General features: G+C 41.8%; 1 protein-coding gene across 2 annotated transcripts in view; it reads right to left on the bottom strand.

The window, feature by feature from the left end:
* Positions 1–18,131, bottom strand: part of MDN1 (midasin AAA ATPase 1) — a 476,296-nt gene that overhangs the window by 300,681 nt on the left and 157,484 nt on the right. For both annotated transcript variants that reach the window (XM_073589565.1, XM_073589566.1), the window contains exons 26-34: positions 11,766–11,912; positions 11,521–11,662; positions 11,307–11,441; positions 9,930–10,068; positions 9,710–9,848; positions 9,497–9,633; positions 8,161–8,302; positions 5,021–5,150; positions 3,190–3,420 (exon numbers count right to left, since the gene is read on the bottom strand). In XM_073589565.1, coding sequence (XP_073445666.1) covers positions 3,190–3,420; positions 5,021–5,150; positions 8,161–8,302; positions 9,497–9,633; positions 9,710–9,848; positions 9,930–10,068; positions 11,307–11,441; positions 11,521–11,662; positions 11,766–11,912 — 1,342 coding nt within the window. The remainder of the gene's footprint in view (positions 1–3,189; positions 3,421–5,020; positions 5,151–8,160; positions 8,303–9,496; positions 9,634–9,709; positions 9,849–9,929; positions 10,069–11,306; positions 11,442–11,520; positions 11,663–11,765; positions 11,913–18,131) is intronic.

The following is an 18,131-nucleotide window of genomic DNA, read 5'->3' as shown; positions in this document are numbered from 1 at the left end:
CTTTGCCATAGAGGTTAAGACAGTACGGAATGACTCCGTTCTGAAAAGCCGAGCCCTGCCTCAAGTATCACTCCTGGAATCTTTGCTTTCTGGAACAAGAAGGAAAATGTTTTATATCCACAAGATACCAGGTCCAGGACCCATTTGTCATACATGAAGAAAGACTAGACGTGAGGAAAGAAAGGCAGGTGATCACCCGCCTTGATGGTGTCGCCCGTATAATGCCACGAATCATTGAGCCGAAAATTAATGAGATCTGGACCCCCTAGCCTGGACTGTTTTGGTCGGCTTCTCCCAGCTGACTGGTCCTGTAGGAAACTCACTGGTTTGTATAGCTCTTTTAAAGGTCAACTAAACAAGGGAGCATGTCCTTGGCTACCCACAACAGAGTCGTGAATCCCATATCCTCTCTGCAGGGAAAGGTTGCAAAAGAGGGCGAAAATGTCGAACCCAAAGCATCGAACAACGACCGGCAGGATTCTCCATCTTGACGCCAGACAGGATATCTGTTGGTCCACTGGAGGGAATTTCGCCCACTCCCTATGCCAATCCGTGATGCGTTTATCCAGTTGCTTTCTATTTGCGAACACCCTAAGAGGAGGATTGGCCTTTGAGAGACCCGTATGGTGAGGAGCCAGAGATCGAGTCCCCGTCAATCCATAAGGTCTGGTTCACAGCCTCGGTGAGAGCATCCACTGCTGTCTGAAAACTCTGACAAGTTCAGGAGAAGGGGGGGGGGGGGGGGGGTCCGGCATGTTTGCTTCAGAACCCTAAGAGGGACGGGGATTGCGGATGCCGAGGTGCGAGAAGGCCCGCAAAACACGCTAAGGGACAAAAGAGCGGTGCAGGAGAGGGCACGTGGAGGATCCTCCGCATTCCCGCTTGTTGTAGGTTTGGGAAGAACAGGGCCCTTACGGAATCCGCCACCCCTCTATAATCTGTGAGTTCCTTGCCTGAAACCAACTTCCTGTTGATTAAGTTCCCAAACACGGAGAGAATACACAAATTACACGCAAAAGTTTTCCTTGGTGGGATCCGAACCCAGAACATCAGCGCTGCACAGCTGCAAGCACAGGGTAACTGCCTGCCTCCAGGGGGGCATGCCCCAAATAAAAGGCCTTCCGTCTGGAAAATTGGATGTCCAGGACCTCCTCTTCCAAAGGAAGATTACTATCCATGCCGAAGGAAAGAAGGCCTTTGAACAAGGGTCCATCCGTAGGACTAGGATGTTTATCGGACCAGGCGATCTACAGGTAAATTAAACAGCTCAATCCTTCCGCCAATCCAAAACTCAAGGCGTTTAGCAAACACCGTATGTGGACATTAGGTTCTCTTGAAAAATACCGTGGGATTCTGGGAAGAGAAAACGTCCTGGTTGATGGCTTCAATGACAGTATCCGTCATCCCTGAAACCTCTGTGAGGTCAGTGGAGGGGACCGTGAGACTCATTGGACACTGCGACTCTATGGTGAGAGGGTGCAGAAAAGATTCAAATGTGGGATCTGAACCCAGGGATTTAACTCAAGTATTCTAATCCAGAAATCAGTAGCTTAACCACTTAGCCAACCTCAAAGGGCTAAAAGGTTCCCGTTGAGGTAGAGGATCCCTCTGAAAAAGGGCAGTCACATGTCCCGACCCATGGAGGAACCTTGCAGGGACCCAACTGCTTTAGCAGGTAAAGCTTATGGACTGCTATGGTGACCAAGGCCACTCAGGGGGACTAGATACACCGGTGACCGGTGATGAAAACACTATGTGTAATAATAATTACATTATGACCTTCCATAGAAAACGTGCCAATCTGCGTCTAGCAAGGTTTATAGGTCGCCTTAAATATCAGCGTGTCACACGCGACTCGTCAGCGGGTTGTAGCCTATGGAATGCTATGGTGACCAAGGCCACTCAGGGGGACTAGGTGATGAAAACACTCTATGTGTAATAATAAATCACATTTTGACCTTCCATAGAAAAACGTGCCAATCTGCGTTTAGCAGGGTTTATAGGTTGCCTTAAATCTCAGAGTGTCAAACGCGACCTGTCAGCGGGTCGCTATTGATTGTTATGATGTGGCAGCAGCATACACCCATGGTCCTGTGTCCCCCAATGAGGCGAAGGAGAACTTCACAATGTGTTAAGATTATTAGTGGGGTTATCCCATCTCTATCACTAGGTTTCCCCCAAGTAATATAAAAAACATCTATACTTGCCTCCTATGCGGAGGCCATTCCAGTGATGTCAGTGGTAGGTCTCCTATGGGCTTGTGCGACATGGTCACGCAATCCCTGAAGCCAAATAGTGTCCCCTTGTCTATCACCTCCTTCGGGCAAATCAGACATCCGGAGGAAGACAAACTACAGCAAACAGCCTAGTATGTGAGACATCAATGGAAATGACCAAATCCCTTTAAAGAGGAAATAATTATGGATCTATCTGGTCAGACATATTAAGGGGAGATCTTGCTGAGCAGATTGGTTGCTATGACAGTTGGGGGCCTAGCAATGCCATTTTAGAACACCCACTGGGCTCTTTAATAGAAAAAGTCATAAAAAATACTTTATGGCATATATTTATGGTATAACCTATATCTCAGAACAAGGGCCCTATTTCAAACCTAATGATTGCTAAAAAAAAAAAAAATAATTTTATTCTTTGTGCGTGCATAGCCACCGGTTAACAGAAATTAGCAAAAATAAAAAAATAATCACAGGATCTGGGTCTGGCGGTCACTGAATTCTGACGTGACCACCTTGTGAATTGCCTTTTACTTGCAGGTATCCCCAGCTCCTATTTCGATTAGCTGATCTATCGCAATGTCATCATTGTGATACACACTCGACGTTGCCATGCCGGTAGGTAGGTGGCGGTTCACTCCTGTCCGGGGGGCACAGAATACTGATCATGCCGCTGGACCACTATTCTGTGAATTGATTTGCTTATTTCTAATTTATAAAGAGTTTCCCAAAAGAAAGAAATTATTCCCCATCCATAAAATGAGAGAATTTTCTGATTAATACAATATACTTTGAAAATAAAATTGCTCAGTCATTAAGTAATAGAAAACTTAATCCGTTTTTTTTTTTGTTTGTTTTTTAAGATAGTTGTTTGCATTCAGAAATCAGATAATCACATAACAAGAAAAAAAAAGGTTTACCTTAAAAAGTAAATTAACCTGAAAACTAAAAAACCCACCTGATCCCAAGCCATCGATGTACACAAGACAAGCAGCATGAATTAAAGCGGTGATGGTATCCAGGTTAGTTCCTTCGTCTGCAGTCTCGTCTGAGAAGTCATTTTTTACCGTAACATTCATGAAATTGACCCAGGAAAGGATGTCTCGTATACTGAGAATGCATCGGTGTCCAAATTCTTGGATTGTCAACCATTCAATAAAATCAATGATCAGATCTGCTAAAATGGCACCTGAAAATGAGATTTGTCACAAAATGGAGTGAGGACAGCAATCTTTCATATAGTCGGATTTTCAGATCTCAAGACACTTTTTAGCAAGAAGCAAATTTTAGTGAAATGTCTGCAGTCATGAAGACCCAGCACTTTGCTAAGCAGGGAAATGGCAAACTAGCTATGAATTGCTGCAATGAATGGCATGACAAGACATTGCTCGAGTCTGGAGAGGTAAGAGGGTTCCTAATCTGGTTTGTGTCAGTGGCAGTTTCTCAGGCTGGGCTATTATACCACACAGATCACGGTTAACACAACACAAAGCTGAAGGCCACACAATATTAGCATGCAGCTGCTCATACCGGACACAGAGTAAAACTACAGCGTCAGATATAACAAATCGTGATAAATGTTGACCTAACAACGAGCATGCAATCCAAAAAAATAGGATTTATTTTTTTTTTGCATCTTGAAAATAGCTTGAGAGTAGCTAGATCTGAGCACAGAGGTTTAACACTTGAAGCAGTCGTTTTTTTTGATTGGAGAGGCGTAAATACACACACAGTTTCGCATAAGTTTGGCATTACCATAACCAAACTCAAATACTGAAACATGCTTTGCTGTTTATTGTTTCTCCTGTTTGACAAAAGGAATGAGCAGTTTGACCTTAAGACAAAATAAAGGGCCTTAATCACAACTATCACAAAAGGTTGCCAACCGTCATTGATGAAAAAGTCAGAACTGAGAATAAGCCACCCCCTCCCCTCCCATGTTCCAACAAAACTCCTCTCAGCTTTCAGACGTGCAATCTAGCACAGATTCAATTTTTCTTTAAGTATTAATAAGTTGAGGAACACTACCCTGGCCAACTCCTCGGAGACAACACTAAGGCATCTAATCCATCTACCTCATTTTTTACCCAGCTGTTCACCTTCTTTTCCACCTTCTGTATTATTCAGACACCAGGTTATTTTGTCTATCAAGGGAGAATAATTTGCTAATTACCGTAGTTTTTGGCTATGGATTTTCTGGCTTGGTATATTTTAGTTATGGCCAGTTGGATTAGATCCAACCCTACCTAATCTCCAACAATGCCCAAAATACATCTCTAAAGATTGAGCGAAATTTGGAGGCCATTAATTTCCATGATTAATTTTCCAACATTTCCCCACAGTTCAACTAGTTTAGAACAGGACCAAAACATATGCAATAAGTGTGCTCCTTCCTCACTGAAGCTCGGACAAACATCATCGTCTTTAAGCCCATTTTCCATAATGTGTTGAGTGAGTCCTGTAGACCCTGTGCACCAGAAACAATTTGAGACCTTCTTTGGGTCGTATTAATCAAGATCTTCTCCGTCTATTCAAGGACATCTTTCCACTCCTCCATAGAGATAACTGTTCTTATTTAAACAGGGCAAACATTCAGAAATGAGAAGGGAATGTCCTATTAGAGGACAACCTCTTCAAACTGCAGATTAACCCACTATCTGCAGGCTAATGGTGTTTGTAAGAGGTTCTCTTTAAACTGTGCAGCTTGGTGTGCATTCCTTTGAATCAGAGTGGAAATACTTTCTGACTAGGCCTGTTTTCACACTTAAGAGGGGAAAAAAAATAACTACCATTGTCATCTGATAATGTGAGAGTCATTCCTGGATTTAGATTGTGCTTGATTATTTCTAGGAGATCCAGTCGATTGTTACTTTGAGGACACCAAATCTCTGTAAATCTGTTGCGAAGGGCAGGTGAAAGCTGTAAAACAAAATTTTTTACAATTTTCTAAACAAACTTGACCACTGTTAAAAGCACTGTTTATAAATCTTAGTTATAAAGAAACGTATGGGGTTTAAGGGATACACTAAATACTTACCTCTATGGCGTAGTTCCAATTTAGGTGAAGTATCACAGCTAAATGTTTTTTTCTGATTGAGAGCAAAGAGAACTGGGCCATAGTTTGTAAACATCTATTCTCTGTTCTTAAAAGTTTTTAACAGCTGCAAGAGGAATTTATCTTGTAACACTTTTTACCAAAATCTAAAAAGCCAACATGCTCTCTCAGCTCTATTAGGTATAATAGAACTTAGAATACAACATCATCTTTTAATACAGGGCTGGGCAAACTACGGTCCGCAAGCCACATGCGACCCTTTGGCAGGCACAGAAACTATCATGAAGTACAATATGCCAACCAATCACAAAGCATCTTTCATTTCACCAGAGCTGTTTAAAAGAAGCTGAGCTGTGATTGGTTGCTATGAGCAACAGTTTTCCCACTCCAGAAAACACCTCAGCAGACACTGACACGGTGAGAGAAATCTAGCATCCCGGGAAACATAAGCTCCCAGCAATTGTCTGCCCCCCAGAAAGGAGCAGAGAGCATGACAGAAATTAATCCCCCCCCCCCCTGTGCCCATATACACATCCTCCATCCAACAGGCACATCTTCCCTCTTAAAGGGATCATTGGTATGGAAGCAAGGGCAAATCCATCCAGCGCTTTGGTACTGACCCCAGGCCTCTCTTAAAGGGATCTCCGGGATGGAAGTCAGGGCAAATCCCTCAGTGCTCTGATTCTGACCCCAGGCCTCTATTAAAGGTATCATTGGTATGGAAGTCAGGGCAAATCCATCCAGCGCTTTGGTTCTGACACCAGGCCTCTCAAAGGGATCCCTGGTATGGAAATTAGGGCAATTGCCTTCAAATGCTCTGGTACTGACCCCAGGCTCTCTTAAAGGAATCTCCTGTATGGAAGTTAGGGCAAATCCCTCAGTGCTCTGAATCTGACCCCAGGATTCTATTAAAAGGATCATTGGTATGGAAGTCAGGGCAAATCCACTCAGCGCTCTGGTTCTGATCCCAGGCTCTCTAAAAGGGATTCCTGGTATGGAAGTGAGGGCAAATCCACTCTGCGCTCTGATTCTGACCCCAGGCCTCTCTTAAAGGGATCTCCAGTATGGAATTTAGGGTAAATCCCTCAGCGCTCTGATTTTCACCCCAGGCTTCTATTAAAGGGATCCCTGGTATGGAAGTTAGGGCCATTCCACTCAGCACTCTGGCTCTGTCCCCAGGCTGATGGGATGATGTGGGATATTAGGGGGGAGTAGTCCGGGGGCTCTGGCTGACGGGATGATGTGGGATATTAGGGGTAGTAGTCTGGTGGCTGTGATGGGATGATGTGGGATATTAGGAGTAGTTGTCCGGTGGCTATGGCTGACGGGATGATGTGGGATATTAGGGGTAGTAGTCCGGTGGCTTTGACGGGATGATATGGGATATTAGTAGTCCGGTGGCTCTGGCTGAAGGGACGATGTGGGATATTAGGGGTAGTAGTCCGGTGGCTCTGGCTGACGGGATGATGTGGGATATTAGGGGTAGTAGTCAAGCGGCTGTGATGGGATGATGTGGGATATTAGTGGTAGTTGTCCGGTGGCTATGGCTGACGGGACGATGTGGGATATTAGGGGTAGTAGTCCAGCGGCTGTGACAGGATGATGTGGGATATTAGGGGTAGTAGTCCGGTGGCTATGGCTGACGGGATGATGTGGGATATTATAGTGAATGTGGCTATGCTGCGTGGGTGGGGCTATACACTCAGTATATATATATATATATATATTCATTATAATTTGTTATAACTAACCGTTGCTAGTTACTATGCCCGGGCAGCGCCGGGATCTTCAGCTAGTTACCACATAAATTGACAGTGGTCAGAATTGCAAAATTTAGCCTGATCAGGAAGATGAAAACAGGCTTCGGGGTGAAGGGATTATCGTAGCTTTCAGTATCTCATTTTTTTTCCTGTGAAATCTACTGGCCAGTGTAGTCTAAGGCTAAGTGCACACATTGCAGAAAATGTCTGCTCAAAAACCTGAATCCCTTCCCAGAAAGCGCACCTATTTTTCCGCGGCAGTTTTTGCGCGGTTTTGATGCTTTTTTTCCATATCGGTTTCAAACCGTATGGAAGAAGCCAAAACCGCGGAAAAATCCGCAAAATTAATGAGCATGCTGCGTTTTTTACCGCGATGCGGTTTTTTCGCGGTAGAAACGCATCAATGTGCACAAAAAGTGCAAAATGCATAGAAATGACTGGGAAGCTTACTTTTGTTATTTTTAGCGGTTTTATAGGGAAAACCGCGGTAAAAAAACGCTAAAAAAACGCCGTGTGTGAACACAGCCTAAGTGGGAGTGAAAGTTGAACTTTTGACCACTCCCGTTTTCATCTGGTGACCTTATTTTTCAGGTTTTGCTGCCTTTCCCAACTTATTTCCATCCAAAGATGCCGGCAGGCAGGCAGCCTTGACTAGCCAATGGCCTAGTAGGAAGAATAGACTTTGGAAAGGAAACCTGCACAAGGTGACAAATGGGAATTTTACAAGAACTTGCCCACTGTCAAGAGTGGTCATTTAAAGGGTGTTTAGAATAACAAAGAAAAAAGTAACACCTACATAGCAGCTAATATGCTGACCAAGACAGTAATGCATAAATAGAGGGGAAAGGAACACCACTTTCTTAAGGGCCAGATGAAGGGCAGTTCAGTTACCCACTAAGCATTTGCCTGTTTGTCAACTCCCTGGCACTGCAGTCAGTTTTTAAATTCATCCCTGTCTTCCGAGAACCACAACTTTATTTTGAACTTTGTAGAATTATCCCATGTCCCCTAATGAAACAGATGAGAAAAGTCAAGCTACAGTATGTATACTTGACCTGTGACAAAACACAGTTATGTACATTTACAGAAGAATATACTGTAACAAACGGAATACCTCTTTTTTTCCAAAATCTCCACCAGGGTTCATAGTAGCCAAAATTCTGAAATTTGTTCCAGCTGTTAAAAGTTCCACCTCGTTATCATCCTGTTTGCCTCCCTTTTCAGCCAACACCAAAGTCTTTTCCACTTCAAGAACACTAAAATGAAACATTAGTGATTTAAAATAGCTTTACCCAAAAAAAGAAAGTAATGAGATACATAAACACTTTAAAGGGTTGTCTACTAGTGATGAGCGAACGGGCTCGGATAAGGTCTTATCTGAGCATGCTCGAGTGCTAATAGAGTATTAGAGCATGCTAAAGATAATGTTCAAGTCCCTGTGGCTGAATGTCTCGCAGCTGTTTGACATCTGTGACACATGGCGAATGGAACATAATGTTAGCGTAGAAGATACTCTTAGCACTCAAGCATGCTCGGATAACACCTTATCCGAGTATGTGAGCTCATCACTATTGTGACTGTACATGGTGGGCCATCTATATGGATCCACCTAAATAAAATGGGAATGGTTGGTGATATCAACTTCCTGTTTGTGGCACATTAGCATATGGGAGGGGGGGACTTTTCAAGATGGGTGGTGACCATGGCGGCCATTTTGAAGTCGGCCATTTTGGATCCAACTTTATTGTTTCCAATGGGAAGAGAGTCTTGTGACACATCAAACTTATTGAGAAATTCAAAAGAAAAACAATGGTGTGCTTGGCTTTAATGTAACTTTATTCGTTCATGAGTTATTTACAAGTTTATGACCACTTATAAAACATGTTCAAAGTGCTGCCCATTGTGTTGGATTGTCAATGCAACCCTTTTCTCCCACTCTTGACAGACTGATAGCAACACTGTAGAAGAAATGCTAGCACAGGCTTCCAGTATCTGTTGTTTCAGATGCTGCACAACACGTATCTTCACAGCATAGACAATTACCTTCAGATGACTCCAAAGATAAAAGTCTAAGGGGGTCAGATTGGGAGACCTTGGTGGTAAATTCAACTGGCCCACAACGACCAATCCACTGTATCACCAACCATTCCCATTTTGTTTAGGTGTATCCATATAGATGGCCCACCCTGTAGAAAAAAAAAAATCTGTTCTATACCATGCTGCTCACAGAGAACTGACCAGTCACCTTTACATTGCCACTGCAGGGAAATGTAACAAACACTATCAAGTTTCCCTATAACTTTTAGCAGATGGTGTTCCCAGCAGCGGGAAAATTCTTGATCGGTTTATTTTCAAGGGACTAACAAGTGAATTACATTTTAAAATCACATAGGTGCCTAAACTCCACAGTAAACTGTTAGGCAACCATCTACCACATATGAATGACTTACCTATTTAATCTCTCCAAAACAGAGTCATCTGCAAGTGAAATTTCATCCAACAAGAAAAATCCATCTTCCATCATAGCCAATACTAATGGACCATCATGCCACTCAAACAGCTTTGAGCTGTCGTCATCATCCTCATCCTATAGAGAAAAATATTAACCACTGGCAAACACAACAGTGACAAAACTAATCCATACAACTCGAGAATAAACTTACTTTGTCTTTGGACTTGTGTCTGACAGGTCGAAGTCCTCCCAAAAAATCGGAGGTTTCCATGTGTTGATGACAGTTAACAGAGTAAAGCTTCTGATTTTGTAAAGCTGCAAACAACTGGCAAATGGTGGTTTTGCCACATCTATAAAACACATGGAAGAGACTGTAAAGTAAGAGATGCTAATAAAACAACAAAATTACTCAATTAAAAACAGAAACTAACCCTGTATCCCCTACAAGCAATGTAGGTTCACCAAATTCCAATGCTCGACCCACGAGAACTGCAAGCCTTCTCATTCCTCGAGTCCATACAACATGTGAAAAATTCTGATCCATTGCACCACCTAACACAGACAATTTTTCTGCAACAAAAAAACAAAAACACATTGACATTAGGCTATGGTATTTATTCTCCAGAAGTCAAAAATCTCTATATTTTGAAATAGAAATTGACTTGAAAAAAGTTTCTTGTGGTTTAAGTTACAAAGCGGTGAAGGTTGAGACGCAGATTCCTGTCTAAACACTAAAATCCACTAAGATTCCACATTCAATGCTGGTAAATACATCTTATCATATGTATTATGGGAAGCTACAGTAGTCTGCTGAACATTTAGGCATAGAGAGAGAAATTTCAAAGCAAAACAGATGCAATACAGTGAGCAAGAACCATGTGTTAACTATATGTATCAATAATAAACTTATGATGGGAGAAACCCTCTCTATATTAGAAACGAATACTATTTTGCCTGCCAAGATCAATCATATAAGCAGCATACTGTCCATGAAACTACTGAAGAATTAGATTTAAGGTTACTGGGATTGTCCATTACTTGGATTAATCCTTCTTAAAGGGAATCTGTCTCCAGGTTTTTGCCATTTCATCTGAGAGCAGCATAATGTAGAGAAAAAGACCCCTGAGTCCAGCGTTGTTACACAACTCAGCAGAGCTCAAGAAGCAGACTCCGCCCACATCAACGATTAGCAGCTTTCTTTGTATTGACAATAAGCTACTAATCAGTGATGGGGGTGTGGTTGGACCAGGATGCAGCTGGTGGAGCAGTGATAATCTCCTGCAACAACAGCACACAGCCTAATAAGTGACACATAGCTGAAATTAGTGTCACGGCCCCTACGATATGCTGCCCTCAGATTGCACAGCAAAAACCAGCCGACAGTTTCTTTTTAAATACTATGTTCCACAATGTAAAAAAAATATTTAAAAAAAAAAAAAAAAACACCATAACTCTCACCCCAGCACTGTGTTAGCAATGTTGACGCCGGATCTCCCAGGGCTCACATGACAAGGCTATGGCACGTGAGCACTGCAGCCAATCAGCAGTCGACCCTCAGACATCCAAATGTGTGATAACTGCAGCACAGTTAGCGTCTTCTGATTGGCTATAGTGTTCTTGAGACATAAAAATGTCATATGGTTACTTTGAGACTTTGTGCCAACATCAATGTAGCAGTGCCTGTGAGGGAGGCGAGCATCTTATTCTTATTATACACTAGGGAACCAATATTTAAAAAAAATTTTGGCCAAGGAATGAACAACCCCTTTATCAGCATTTCATGGAATGGCTAATCTTTGAATACTTACCCAATTGCTTTTGAACACTATCCATGGAGAAAAGGACTTCTGGCACTACTCCTTTCTTGAAGAACTTTTTTATGACTTTTAAGATTACATCAACCTCTTCTTGTTTTCTCACTCTGCCAGCAAGCAGAAGGAAGCCTAAAGGAATAGACACATTGGTCAGATCTAACTGGTCACCAGCACTGATTGATCTGTTCATAGACACAAGTAGCTATACCGTCATTGGCCAAGTGCTGTAGCCAGTCATAATCTTTTTCGGTTTGCTCTGATAAGCGGTATCTTTCAGCCCATCTGAAGAGATCGCGTAGTGTGATAAATCCTTGCTTTCCGGCAAACACTGAGGATCCTCTTCTATATGACTAAAGAATGAATGAAACCATATGGAGTTAGAAGGCAAGATTCTATATAGTTAGCGCTACACAATATTTCGATTGCTCTTCATGTAATAACAAGAGCATTTACCTGCAGCTCTAACATCACAGCAACCAGCTTATTACAGTATGATGGAGGCAGGCAACAGCGTTTGTGCAATATGGTTTCCAGCTCAGCACTTGGCAACTCGTCATAATGCAGCTCCACAAACCGGTTCCGAAAAGCTCTTGATAATACCTGTTCGCAATAAAAACATTCAAAATATGCATAAAATGTGAATTGGATAAATTATTTGCATTCCAAGGTAGATTTCACACCATCATATAAAAACTTAAGACATTTTGTTTGCAATTTAAAGTCTGTAGGGTCTTAAAGAGAATTGTCACCAAGATTTTGTAACCCCATTTGAGAGCAGCCTGATGTAAATGAAGAGACCCTGAATCCAGCGATATATCACTTTGCTGGTTGATGCAGTTTTGACTTAAAATGTTGATCTGCTGCAGATCTACCAGTTCTTTAAATGCTGAGCTCAGTATAACCCATACCACACCACCATGCAGTGTGCATAACAAAGATGTCAATAGGTGGGGGCGGGGGTTATATTTAGCTGATGAATAAGGAGGGCTAAATGGAAGCAGGCCGACTAGTCCTCAAAACTATAGCAAGTGACATACCACTGGAATAATGATCTCCATCTATACTATGCTGCTCTCAGATTCAGTTGCAAAAACCTGGTGACATATCCCCCTTTAAGGCCTTACAGACAGATCCAATTTTAACCTTAAAAACCAATTCACATTTTTTAAATCTGATCAGTGTCAATTTATCTGGCAATAACCCTGGAATGACTCTACATCCTGGTGATTCTGAGAATGTTCTTTCATATCACAATGTACTTTTTGTTAGTCAGTAAACTTACGTTTTTGTTTTTTTGTTTTTTAAATATCAAAATGTAAATTTAGAAAAACTTGCTATATTCAAACTTTGAACGCTTATATCCTTAAACCAGATAGTCATACCACACACACAATAGTTAATAAATAAAATTTCCCATACGTCTAGATTATGTCAGCATCATTTTTCAAATGTCCAATTAATTTGTTCCGATGTCAGAAGGGTAAAAATTAAGCTGCAATTTTTCATTTTTTTTCTTTTAAAGGAAATTTACAAATCCAATTTTTAACAGACCTATTCAATTTTGAAGAGACTTTGAGGGACTTGTATATCAGAAAACCCCCAATTAAAATCTGCACCCCTTAAATTAGTCTAAATTTCAGTTAAGAAATTTGTTAACCCTTCTAGTGCTTCACAGGAGTTAAGGCGAAGTGGATAAAAAAAAAAATAAAATAAAAAGGGCTTGGATGGGAAGGGAAGAAGCGCCATTTGTTATTTGGATTAGATTGCAGACACCATGTCTCATTTGCTCAGCAGCTGAGGTACTAGAAAAGGAGAAACCCCAAAAAATGACCCCTTTTTAGGAAAATGAACCCCACAATTAAATAATCTAGGTGTGTGTTGAGCATTGTGACCTCACAGGTACTTCACAGAACTTTATAACATTCAGCTGTGATAATGAAAAAATATGTTTTCAGTGTTTACTGCAAAAATGTGATTTTTAGCCCCAAGTTTGTAATTTTCACAAGTGTTAATTTGAGAAAATGGACCCCATAATTTGTTACGCAATTTCTCACTAACATGGCAATATGCAAGTAGTGGTCAAAAACTGCTGTTTGTACACATGGCAGGGCTTGGAAAGGAAAGAGCACCATTTGATTTTTGGAGCATAAATTTGCCTGGGATAGATAGTGAACGTCGTGACCCCATTCTGCAAACTAGACTCTTGGTGCATTGAACAAGTATAACCCATAGGTGATTTATGAAACTTTAGAACAATTAAATCTGAAAACAAAATAACATTTTTTTTTTTTTTGGGGGGGGGGGGGGGGGGTAGCACCAAATATAAGATTTCCATGATGGGTAATAGGAGATCCCATAATTTGTTACGCAATTTCTGTGAAACACAGCGATTCAACATACAGCGCCTTGAAAAAGTATTCATACCCCTTCATTTCCACATTATAACCACAAACTTAAAGGTATTTTATCTCGGATTTTATGTGATATACCAACACAAAGTAGCAAGTATTTGTGAAGTGTAAAGGATCCAAGGGATAACGTTTCTCCTTGCAGAGATTGACATGTCAAGCCTGACATGCCAAGGTGAGGAGACTTAAGCCTTGAAATGCTTCTCTGGGAAATTAAAAACGCAAATTGACTCTTCAGAGAGGAAGATTACTAGAACTCTAGTGCCACCTATCGGAAAAAGCAATCCTAGAAGTCAATATCGACCGTTTTAACAATCCAATGATGCATAGTTTGCTAAATATTTTGAAAATAGAAGTCTGAAAATTGTGACATGCACTTATATCCATCCCCACCCTCAGTCAATAGTTTTGTAGTTTACTGCTGCAGGAGTTTGGGGTATGTTCTCTTCCAGATTTGCACATCTAGAGGCTGAACATTTTGCCCATTATTCTGTAGTAAACTAGCCCTAGCTGAGAGAGATTGGATGGAGACCATATGTGCACAGCAATTTTCAAGTTTTGCGACAGATTCTCAATTGGATTGAGGCCTGGACATTGACTAGGCCTTCAAACACAAATAAACTTTGACCTAAACCATTCCATTTTATCTCTGTCAGTAAGTTTAGGATAGTTGTCCTGCTTGAAGGTCAACCTACGCCCCAGTCTCAAGGCTTTTGCAGCCTCAAACAGATTTTCTTCCAGAATTTCCCTGTATTTAGCGCCATCCATCTTCCCACCAACTCTGACCAGTTTCCCTGACCCTGCTGAAGAAAAACAGCCCCACAGCATGATGCTGCTGCCACCGTAGTGTTTGACAATGGGGATGGATTTTTCATGGTGAGGAGAAGAGTTAGTTTTCCACCACACACAGCCCTAAAAGTTCTACTTTATCTGACCAGAGTACCTTCTTCCAAATGGTAGCTGTGTCCACTACATGGCATGTGGAAGAAGGTGAAAATATGCCAGCTTAGTGACCACACATTGTGGCCCAGTTTGTGTGTCTGGACATACGTACACTGTAAATTGTTAATTGTGTTCTACCTGCTACAGTACTTCCAAACATATGTCTGCTTCCTGCAGTTTAGATACACTGGGGTTCAGGAAGGGGTATATTTAGATTTAGGAGCACAGATTTCACTGGATTTTATTTGAGAGGGTGGGAGTCTTTGTTGTACCCGTAATGTGGGAATCCCTATATTTCCAGAGACAGATGAAGAATCTGAGTATGGGCCGGGTTTTGTGTGGGGTAAGTTAGGTGTTCTTTTTTAACACTTTGGGGTACATAGTTTTGATCACTTTCAGTACAAGACTGGGATTATATAGTGTTTTACGCTAAGTATGTACGTCACACTTGTGCGCTAAAAAGACGTCTAAAATTATGGGACACCCCCGGAAGAGAGACCAGACGAAGTCCAAATTTAATCCATTTGCCTCATTATAGTGAGTGATTCCATAACGGATTTAGTCTTTTTAGCGTTTTTTGGAATTTACACAAAAACCAAGACATAAGCGCTTAATGGAGAGCACAGGACAAATGTGAACTGAGCCTTATTCCAATTTTTAAGAAAAAGAATGTACAAATAGGCAGCAGTACATGAATAGTTGTTATTTTTACACCATTTTTTTTGTGCAGTATAAGATGGATTTATTCTTTCAGTCAGTGCGATTACAGCTAACAGAGCTGTATATGTAGGCTTATTTTTTGGCGTGACAAGATTAAGATTTTATTGGTACCATTTAGGGGTAGATAACATTTTTTTATCGCATTTTATTTAGATTTTTCAGACACAGAATGAACAAAAACCAGCAATTCAGTTATTGTTTTATAAATATTTTTTGCACAGTTCACCTTGCCATAACAGTTGTAAGAAAGATTTATTCTTCGGGCCAGTTCGATTATCTAATATATAAAGCTCAATGTGGGTGTGTATGTATGTATGTATGTATGTATGTATGTATGTATGTCCGGGATTGGCATCCGCACCGTCGCAGCTACAGCCACAAAATTTGGCACAGTCACACGTCTGGACCCCGAGAGTGTCATAGGCTATGTTGTGAGGTGAAATTTTAACCCTGTGTTCCAATTCACCAAACAATTTTGCCCCTATCTACATAATGGGGAAAAAGTGAAAGTTAAAGTGTTGGAGGCAAGTTGACAGCTGCCAGATGTGAACAAGGGGGACTTAAAGAATGAGAGCGATGGCGCCAAAGAGTATATACCGTACAGTTGCTAAGGTGGGGCCCTGACATGGGATACTCACCACACACGGGGATATGAACACACACACAAAATGCGCCACACACTACCACGTGCTTCAACACATATACCACCCTCAGCACACATTTCACCACACATACACCAACCTCGCCACATAAAAGTCGAAACACAAAAGTCGCCACTCAAAACTCGCCACGCTGTCCCAGAGCTGTTTAAAAGATGAAAAATGAGCTGTGATTGGTTGCTATCAGCAACAGTTTTCTTTGTAGACAGTTGTGGTAACTGAGGCCTATTATTCTTATTTCTATAGTGCTATCGTCCTTCTGTAAAGCTGGAAATAACACAATTTATTACCGTGCCAACACAGACCACCCTCTGACACAGACTGCAGGGGGAGCCCAGTATCACACAGGATAGGATTAGATACACGGCTCAGCAGTCAGCATCACACAGGATAGGATTAGATACACAGCTCAGCAGTCAGTATCACACAGGATAGGATTAGATACACGGCTCAGCAGTCAGTATCACACAGGATAGGATTAGATACACAGCTCAGCAGTCAGTATCACACAGGAGAGGATTAGACACATGGCTCAGCAGGCAGTATCACACAGGATAGGATTAGATACACGGCTCAGCAGTCAGTATCACACAGGATAGGATTAGATACACAGCTCAGCAGTCAGTATCACACAGGATAGGATTAGATACACAGCTCAGCAGTCAGTATCACACAGGATAGGATTAGATACACAGCTCAGCAGACAGTATCACACAGGATAGGAATAGATACATGGCTCAGCCGTCAGTATCACACAGGATAGGATTGGATACACGGCTCAGCAGTCAGTATCACACAGGATAGGAATAGATACACAGCTCAGCACACAGTATCACACAGGATAGGATTAGAAACACGGCTCAGCAGTCAGTATCACACAGGAGAGGATAGACACATGGCTCAGCAGGCAGTATCACACAGGATAAGATTAGATACACGGCTCAGCAGTCAGTATCACACAGGATAGGATTAGATACACAGCTCAGCAGTCAGTATCACACAGGATAGGAATAGATACACAGCTCAGCACACAGTATCACACAGAATAGGAATAGATACATGGCTCAGCCGTCAGTATCACACAGGATAGGATTAGATACACGGCTCAGCAGTCAGTATCACACAGGATAGGAATAGATACACAGCTCAGCACACAATATCACACAGGATAGGATTAGAAACACGGCTCAGCAGTCAGTATCACACAGGATAGGATTAGATACACAGCTCAGCAGTCAGTATCACACAGGAAAGGATTAGATACACAGCTCAGCAGTCAGTATCACACAGGGGAGGATTAGCTACACAGCTCAGCAGACAGTATCACACAGGATAGGATTAGATACACAGCTCAGCAGTCAGTATCACAAAGGATAAGAATAGATACACGGCTCAGCAGACAGTATCACACAGAATAGTATTAGATTCATGGCTCAGCAGACTATCACACAGGATAGGATTAGATACACAGCTCAGCAGTCAGTATCACACAGGATAGGAATAGATACACGGCTCAGCAGTCAGTATCACATAGGATAGGATTAGATACGCAGCTCAGTAGTCAGTATCACACAGGATAGGATTAGATACACAGCTCAGCAGTCAGTATCACACAGGATAGGATTAGATACACAGCTCAGCAGTCAGTATCACACAGGATAGGATTAGATACACAGCTCAGCAGTCAGTATCACACAGGATAAGAATAGATACACAGCTCAGCAGACCGTATCACACAGGATAGGATTAGATACGCAGCTCAGCACACAGTATCACACAGGATAGGATTAGAAACACGGCTCAGCAGTCAGTATCACACAGGAGAGGATTAGATGCACGATAATAGATACACGGCTCAGCAGCCCGTATCACACAGGATAGGATTAGATACACAGCTCAGCAGACCGTATCACACACAATAGTATTAGATTCACGGCTCAGCAGTCAGTATCACACAGGATAGGATTAGAAACACGGCTCAGCAGTCAGTATCACACAGGAGAGGATTAGATGCACGGTTTTTATGTGCAATATAATCATTATAATTTGTTAGAACTAACCACAGTTGGTTACTATACCCAGGCAACACC

Source organism: Dendrobates tinctorius, unplaced genomic scaffold (genome assembly GCF_039654945.1).
Source record: "Dendrobates tinctorius isolate UK_male_01 unplaced genomic scaffold, ASM3965494v1 ptg000111l, whole genome shotgun sequence".
Classification (NCBI taxonomy): Eukaryota; Metazoa; Chordata; class Amphibia; order Anura; family Dendrobatidae; genus Dendrobates; species Dendrobates tinctorius.
This window is presented reverse-complemented; position numbering and strand designations above follow the sequence as displayed.